Source organism: Fukomys damarensis, unplaced genomic scaffold (assembly GCF_012274545.1).
Source record: "Fukomys damarensis isolate Sample0158 unplaced genomic scaffold, DMR_v1.0_HiC HiC_scaffold_23, whole genome shotgun sequence".
Classification (NCBI taxonomy): Eukaryota; Metazoa; Chordata; class Mammalia; order Rodentia; family Bathyergidae; genus Fukomys; species Fukomys damarensis.
Genome location: NW_022900935.1, coordinates 64649278 through 64657523, shown reverse-complemented (window position 1 = coordinate 64657523; position 8246 = coordinate 64649278). Strand labels below are relative to the sequence as shown.

The window sequence follows — 8246 nt, the reverse complement described above, 5'->3', positions numbered from 1 at the left end:
TTTTTTTTTTTTTTTTTTTTAAGACAGGCTAAAATGTCCAGGCTAGCCTCAAACTTGAGATCCCCCTGCCTCAGCCTCCCAGAAGTATAGGGATTATAGTCATACACTACCATACCAGGCGAAGATGTTTTGAAGTATTTGTACACTATGTTTAAATTGGCTAATAGGCAGCCTCACATGCTGTTGTTTCTTTGTGGTGTCTGTTCCTGCTCCTGACTGTAAGTGTATCTTCATTGCTGCAGTACACATGAATTTGACCACTTTTCCATTTCTGTTGGTGGGATCAGAGCTCTACGTACATAGCCAGGCACTTGTGGGACTCCAGTAAGTTAGAACATGTGATGGACCATAAAGCAGGTCTCAATGGATTTAAAAGGATTCAAATCACACAGAATTGTTTCCTTATCTCAGAAGAATTTAATTGGAAACGAGTAACAAAGATACCTAGAAAAATCTCCAGATATTTTCAACATAACGTATATCCAACTAACCCCTAGGCTAGGCCTGGTACTGCGCGCTTGTCATCCCAGCACTTGGAGGCTGAGGCAGGAGGCTTACCTATTTTTTCTGGCCAGTTTGGAATAAGTAGTGAGTTCAAGGCCAGCCTGAGCTACCTAGTGAGAACTTATCTCAAACAAACAAACAAAAAGTCCTACATACATGTAATGCTTAGCATTCCTGTTCTACCTATTGTCAGAATTTCACATACAAATGCTACAGACAAAAAAACAAACATGTAGGTAAAAGCTCAGTAATCAGAGTTCTAAGAAGTTACCTTCGATGTTTATTTTTCTAATTAATGGTGTCTGCCCACAAATGTTCATCTCCTTAGGTGTCTGTGACAAGTGCAGAACAAAACCACTCATAAGGAACTGGCTGTAGGCCTCTGGGGAGTAGGAGAGAGACCCTCGGGCACCGTGTGGAGAGGGGTGTATGTGTCTTTCTTTGGGAAGCCCAGGCGGCGGGGGGATCTCACAGACACCCTGCCACCTCCTGCAGAGGGTTCAGGGGACCTCGGTGCTCCCTGCCTCTGGTGCACTGTGGGCCCCACACAGCTTCGACAGACTCCGCCATACCTGCTTCCCTCTCCTCTCCTCCCGTGCCTGTGGCAGGGTTTGTTTTGTTTTGATTTGGTTTTGTGATGCTGGGCATTGAGCCCAAGGCCTTGCACATGGTAGGCAAGTGCTGTACCACTGAGCTACATCTCCGGACTGGTGGTCATTGGTTAGTTTTTTGCAGTATTGGGGATTGGACCCAGGGCCTTTGCACAGAGCTACATCCCCAGCCCCCTGTTTATTTTTTATTTTGAGAGACTCTCTAAATTGCTAAATTTCCCAGGCCAGACTCAAACTTTTGGTCTCTGAGAAGCTGGCGCACTTGGCATTTCCTGGTGACATTGTTTCCCCTGGCACCAGGGCTTGTGAGAAGGACTGTCACATATTGCTGCACACATACCTTTCCCGTCCGGCCTTGGGGCTCAGCACATGGGCAGTGCACACTTGGAGTGTTCAAAGATTGTGTGCAGATGATGTCCAGCCGGAGGCGAGAGATGGGCCGGGCCCTCCTGCACACTGTGCTGCCTGCCCTGCTCCAGCCCCGACACCCTTATGCCTCATCCCTGACTGCCTTCTGAAATGCCTCCTAGGTACAGCAACAGCCCCTGGAGCTGGACACTGTGCAGCGGGAGCTTCCCCGGGTGGTAGACCAGGTGCACCTGGAAGTTCTGGAGCTGCAGAAGCAGGTGGCTGAGCTGCAGAAGCCTCTCGGGACAGCTCGGCCGGAAGGAGGGGAACCTTCTCACAGGAAATCACTCCAGAAGGAGGTGGGTCCCCGCACAGGTGGCTGGCACTGCTGTGCCCTGCCGAGTTGCTGGTCTTCATGCATAGAAGGTTGTCCCCAGAGGTCAGCCCTGCTTGCATCTGCTGTGTGCATCTCCTGCCTTGGGCCTTCCCTAAAGAACTGCCCCAGCCTCGTCTTCAGGCAAAGCCTACAATGCACTGTGGACACAGGCTGTCGCACCCTCACAGCCCAGCCCTGTGCTGCCGCAGGGGCCCTGCCTGTGGGATGATGTTGCCCCCTGCAGACTCCCAAGCCCGGCCTTGGCGCCGCCCTGGTCTCCAGCGGCCTGTGCCACCCAGCCTGTGCCTGGGTCTAAGCTGCACTGTCATCAGGCCCTTCCCTCTACCCACACCCACTGCTGCTTGGAGGCCCTGCCAGCCATCTGCAGTGCTGACATGTGATTACAGGTGCTGACCCATGGTAACCCATGGTGACCTGTGGTTACCTGTACTGAGCGACAGTGGTCTATGGTAACCTGTGGTTACTGACGGTTTAGGGACAAGGAACGATGTCGGTAAGCACTAGTCCTCTGGCAGGAGCAGTCCGTGGCTGAAGACCATGTGTGTGTCCCTGTGGCACCTGGCTTCTGTAACGGAGACCCAGGGACATGACAGGGATGCAGCCCTGGGCCTCTGGCAGGAGCTGCCTCAGAACAGCTGAAGGTGAAGGGCAGGGCGTCAGGGCTGCGGGGCCCGAGCCCCAGCTGGTGCTCAGCCATCAGGCACCAAAAGAGGGCTGGGTCAGCCACTAATGCAGCACTGAGGTGTGTGCAACCCCCAGACCAGCACCTCACCCTCCATGGGCTCCACAGCCCTGCTGCCCTGGGCTCGCTCCTGGCCGGGGGATGTGTGCCTCTGCAGACCTGGCCTGTGGGGTGGCAGCCGTGCATCCTTCACGTCCCTCACAGCTTTCCCAGGACAGCTGCTGGCTGTCAGGGCCGGGAGCTCCTGTCCTCAGCCCTTCCCAGTGGTCTTCTTCCTGTGAGTGCAGAGCAAAGGGACCAGACACTGTGAGGATAAACAGGACTGACACTGAGCGCTGAGTCCTGTGTGGACAGACCAGTCTGCTGTGGTGTCAGGCCCTGCCCCAGTTCTTCGTGGCACAACAGGTAGGCAGGCAGCCTGGGCCTCAGCATCCGACTGGGTCAGGGACTGGGCCCCAGGTGTCTCAGCACCAGGAGAAGGGAGGAGGACCAAAGAGACAGGGCCCCTGGGGTGCAGATGGGGCTGAGGTCACCCATGGCAGTGTCTGTAGCAGTCGTTTCGGATACTTGGAGCAGTAGAAGGACACACGCACACGCACACATTCCGTTCTGTCCTTTGAGGGTCCAGAAACAGCAACTCCCACAGCTTCAAGCACCTGGTGCCCTGAGGCTGGTTCTGGATTTCCTGCTCTGTTCCTGGAACCAGGGCTCTGCGGACAGTGCCAATCTAGTGTAGGGCAGAGGAGGAGGATCCGGAAGAGACTCTGCTGACCAGCTCCAAGCCAATGGGCTTGGCTGGGGGAGATCGCAGGGCACTGGGTCAAACAGGAAATCACAAGTTCACTTTGGGACAGATAAGCAGACCCATGAGAAGATCACCCAGCTCTCAGGGATGATGCAACCTGCTGGGCAGCTGGGACAAGTGTAGACAGAGGCAGAGGTCTAGCAGCAAGGCTGTCCTGGGCTCTAATCAAGCCCCACACAGATCCCTTGACTCCCCAGGAGAGAGACATGAGCTTGACCAAGCTCCCAGGGTCAGGACACATCACTGTCTCGTCCCTGAGGTAGAAAGTTCCGGGACTGGTTTCTGGGCTCCTACCAAAAATGCAGAACCTGGGCCTAAGCACGAGGTGCAGCGGAGAGATGTGACCCAGCCTGGACTCCAGGGTGTCAGCAGTACAAAGCAGACAGGTGCTGGGGCTCTGGGAAGGCCAGTATGTAAACACCGCATGTACTCCGGGTCTTGGGCAGGAGACGGGCTGGGAAGGACACTGTCAGGACCCCAGGTGAAATTCAGCGAGGCAGGGACCGGGCCATGCGTCCACATGTCCTGCATTAGAAGCACAGACTCACCATCTGGGTGTAAAGCAGCACGTCTTCATTTACTCTCAGATACTCCCAGAAACTCCCTTCCACAGAGGGCTGGGCAGTGCTGAGGGATGGCTGTTCTGGGGCTGGGAGTCCAGGGAAGCCTGCACTGCCCTTGCAGGATCTGTGAAAGGCTGGCCTGCCCCTGCCCAGCCAAGGTGTGTGGCTCTCTTCACTGCCCACCTAGGCCCCTGCTCAGGAGACTGAGGCTGGAAGAGTATCCTGCTCCCCGAGCTGCACCGCCCACAGCCCCTTGCTTCTGGCCTCGGGGCCTCTGCCCCCCATGGTTCCTCTGGCTCTCACCACAGCCTCCTGAGGATGGCATTCCTGACCTCCTCATTGCCCAGATTCTCACCCTCACCGGGCTGCTGGCATCCACACTCTGGCAGCCTATGGGACTGTCCTGGCCCTAGGGCCTACTGTGCCTCTCGGGGCCTGTGATTGAGAAGATGTCTCAGTACATCTCCAGTCTGCATTCTTTATTTGGGGGAAAGACTTGAGACTCATGGAAATAAACTTCTAACAAATAACATTGTGCCAGGAACCCAGGTCTCAGAGGCCACTGCTGGCCTAGGACCGGTGAGCATTCAGGAGTGCAGAGCTGGGGCTGCACCTCCCCATGCCTTCTTGTCCAAGGACCCGAAGGCTTCGGGCTCCTCCACACTGGGATCCTGCCGGGGCCATTGCTGTGGTAAGGGGCATCTGGAGAGCAGGTTTCCCCTGGTAGCAGTGGCGAGCTATGGCACACGTGCCACAGCAGACAGTTATCACTGAAAGCTCCAAAAGGTTCGCCATCCCTGCAGAATCTCCAGGCATCTGTTGCCAGCCTGCTCTTCCTCACCTCCGGGACCATGAAAATCACCGAGTCCCATAGTCTCTGGTCCACCGCTTCGTGGGGTAGGAAGCCTCGGGCCCGCTCTTCCAGGCGTGTCCCTCCTCTCCCAGCCCCCCCCACTTGGTCCCTTGTCCTCGGAAGACCACACCTTAACAGAGGGGCAGAGGCACCAGACGCATGCCAGGAATACGTCAGGTTTGGGGCATCCGGCCTAGGCAGGCTCGCCCGAGAGGAGGGCGCACATCTCCTCTGCGTCTCAAACCCTCTGTCCCCCACAGCCATGGCACATTGCATGAGGTGCTGCAGTGTAGTTCCCCAGCTCCAAGGCCACCTGAGGAGCAGAGTGCCTGCAGGGCACAGGTCGTGCCAAGCCTGCGAGGTCTCTAGGCTGTTGGCCAGGACAGGATGTACAGTTCCTTTCTGGGGCATGGCGCTCAAGGCCGAGGGTGAGCTCAGCCTGGCTTTCCACAGGTTGCTGGGCCTGGCACCCCTGTTATTGTCCCAAACACCCACTCCTGTGCGACTTCATAGCTGTGTGATGGAGCCTGGTCCAAGCAAGCTGAGCCAGGACCGCATGTGGCTTCCTGAGGGTCATGTCTCCCATGGCCCTGCCTGCACCACCCCGTCAGCCTCGGCACTTCCGTCTGCCTTCGCCTGCCCCTGAAGTGCCTCAGGGCTGAAGGAAGCCACGGCTGCCACGAAGGGTGGAGGGAGACGTCAGGCAGCTGGGAGAGCCAGCCCGCCCGAGAGTGGGTGACATGGGGACCACTGAAGGGGAGTCCCTGCTCCTGGGAGCAGGGCCTGGCCTGGCCCAGAGCAGCCAGGCAAGCCGGTGAGAGGTTCTCATTGTTTCCTCTGAGAGTCACAAAGGCCCAGATGCCCCATGTCCAGGGGAGGAGAGGTGGGGAGGACCGAGGAACCAGTGTGGGCAGTGGCTGTATAAGTGGGGACCTGTGTGAGCCCCATTGCTTCATGGGAAAGGGGAACCCACCCAAGCATCTTCTGTCCTGCCACCATCGGCACAGGACAGCCACCATCATGTCTGCATTGTGGAGGACGTCCCTGGGCAGAAGCCATACGACCGGCCGAGGGCACAGCCTCCCTGGCCCTCTTCGCACACAGGGCTGTGGGGCATGGGTCTCACAGGATGTCTGCCCCGTGGCTTTGTGTGCAGGGCCTCACAGATGGGACTCCCGTGGGGACAGAGGACCACGACCATTTTTCCAGACACCGACAGTGGGGAACACAGCGCCCCCAGCCTTCATCTGTGCCCCACCTGCAGAGGAAACTGAAGGAAGCATCCAGAAAGATCCTCAGCCTCCACTTGCAGAGGGAGCAGCTCATCGAGATGGGGAACCGGCTGCGTGCCGAGCTGGGCCGCCCCGGAGGTGAGTCAGTCCCTGTGGACTCACTGGGGCCACCGCAGTGGGGCTGGACCATGGTGGGAAGGAGCAAGAGGCCCAGAAGGGGCGGGCATGGAGGCTTTGGGTGTTCTTGGCCTTGCCCTGTGGCCACGTCTGTGAGACACGGCAGAGGGTCAGCAGAGGGAGCATTTCGGGGGGCTGCTCCCAGACCGTGACATCTGTGTCTCTGATGGAGGTGAAGGCTGTGGCCAAGAACTCAGCTGATTTCCTAGGAAGGGTAGGAGACCCTTGAGTCCTGGGTTCTTTTTTTTTTGGTACTTAACATTTTTATTTTAGGCTATAAAAGCAAAAACAAGCAAACAAACAACCAAAAACCATGAAATAGGATCATCAAGTGATGTAAAGCCGAAGGTAGACCATCCTTCACCACTGCGTGCACTCTGCTGGGTTTTGCTCCTTCTGGGCTCATAGTCTGGATCACTTTCCTCGTCTCCTTCTTCCCTTCCTCCACTTCTTCGCGTTCTTCAGCACAATCGCCGTCATCACCTTCAGTAGCTTCTCCAGGGAAGTGTGACGCCGACCTTGGGATTGTCCATGCGCCTAAGAAGTGACTGGTTTCGAGGTCTGCAGCAGGGAGAGCTTCTGCAGCAGCATCCAGACCTCCGCCCTCAGGAGCTTCAGGAGGAGCAAAAAAAATTAAAGAAAGATCGCTGGAAACCGTTTTAGTCACAGCATGAACTGCCCCATGCCCCTTATGTTTCTGCTTCATTTAAATGGCTTTCACAGTGACATTCTTTCCTTTTTTCCAATGTATTTGGCACACTGTAGAGCCTGTGATTTCTGGTCCATCAGATGAAAAGGGATCAGAATCATCTGGTTCAGATCTCATCCTGTGTGTCTTTGTCAACACTTCATTTGTGAAACATTCATTGGGTTCAAAGTGAAACTCCAAGATGGAACTCCTAGGCTGGCTGGAGTCAGAGAACTCTACTTTAATGTCGATCGAGTGCTTCAGAATAGGTTCATCACGTTCCTGAACCACGGCGCTGAGCAAGTCAACATCCTTAAAAACACCCAACCAGAATTCAGGAATTCCTTTAGGGTCTTCCTTTTCTTCATCTTTTTTCTCACCTTCAGTCTTGGCTTTTCTTTCAGCCCCTCCAAAATCTCTTCTCTCATCTCTTTCCAGTCACGTTCTTCCTCCTTAGGTTCATACATTACATCTCAGATTGCTTGTCAAATGGAGGTTGACAGACAACAGTGTACCTCCTTTCAAGATCATGAACTTCCTCATAGGATTTGGCTTCTCTCTGTGCACATTTAACCTAAAGGTCTTCCAGAGCATCCTCTCCTTTTACCTACTCTAGGCAAGCTCTCAGTGTGTCCTTTTAGTGTATCTACCAGACCATCAAGTCATTCTTGAGGGCTGCAAGAATCTGACGATTTTGCATTATCTGAACAATCAACTGATGCACTTTGGTTTTTGTTTCTTCACCAATTTCTTCTTGTATTTCTTCAACATCATCCAAGTCTTGATCAGGTTCAGACTGTTCTTTGCTACAATGTCATGGCATCACACTGTGGTTCATTTGTATTGTCGACGTCTGCCATGTTGTAGAAACTGCAAATATCTGGATCGTATAAAAGGAAGGACTCCCAGCCCTGGGTGGCAGCAGCACCTCAAGGACCTGTCACCTCATCGGTCTCCCAGCTGCTAGTTCGGGCAAGTCCCAGGTTCTTGAAGAAAAGACACAGCGTTCTGAGCCTGCAGGGCAGGCCACACCCAGCAATACCTGGTGACCCAGGGAGTAGCCGCCCCCAGACGGCCCATGGAAGCCCCAGACTCCACACGTGCAGTCTCTCGAGCAGAGGCCCGCCCTGCGTGTCTCTCATCGCTGTCCCCAGCAGACTTTGTCCATCTGCATTGTGCCTCTCAGGTGCTGAGGCGCACACCTGTTCCCTCAGCCTGCGCACCCTCTCTTTTTGCCTCCTGTGCAGCAGGCTTCTGAGTTTCCTGTGATGGCCTCAGGCTATGCTGTGGGGTGCTGTGGGGCCTCCCCCTCCTGGCTGCTGAACACCAGGGGAGCCAGGACCAGGTGGAGACATAAGCCCAGGCCATGTCTCTCAAGGCAGGTCC

General features: G+C 55.3%; 1 protein-coding gene and 1 pseudogene across 1 annotated transcript in view; one reads left to right on the top strand and one right to left on the bottom strand.

The window, feature by feature from the left end:
- Ccdc57 (coiled-coil domain containing 57) overlaps positions 1 to 8246 on the top strand; it is an 83554-nt gene that overhangs the window by 38667 nt on the left and 36641 nt on the right. The window contains exons 16-17 of the mRNA XM_033767435.1: positions 1646 to 1822; positions 5920 to 6133. Of these exons, the coding sequence (XP_033623326.1) occupies positions 1646 to 1822; positions 5920 to 6133 (391 nt within the window). The remainder of the gene's footprint in view (positions 1 to 1645; positions 1823 to 5919; positions 6134 to 8246) is intronic.
- On the bottom strand, positions 6533 to 7940 carry LOC104858437 (annotated as a pseudogene).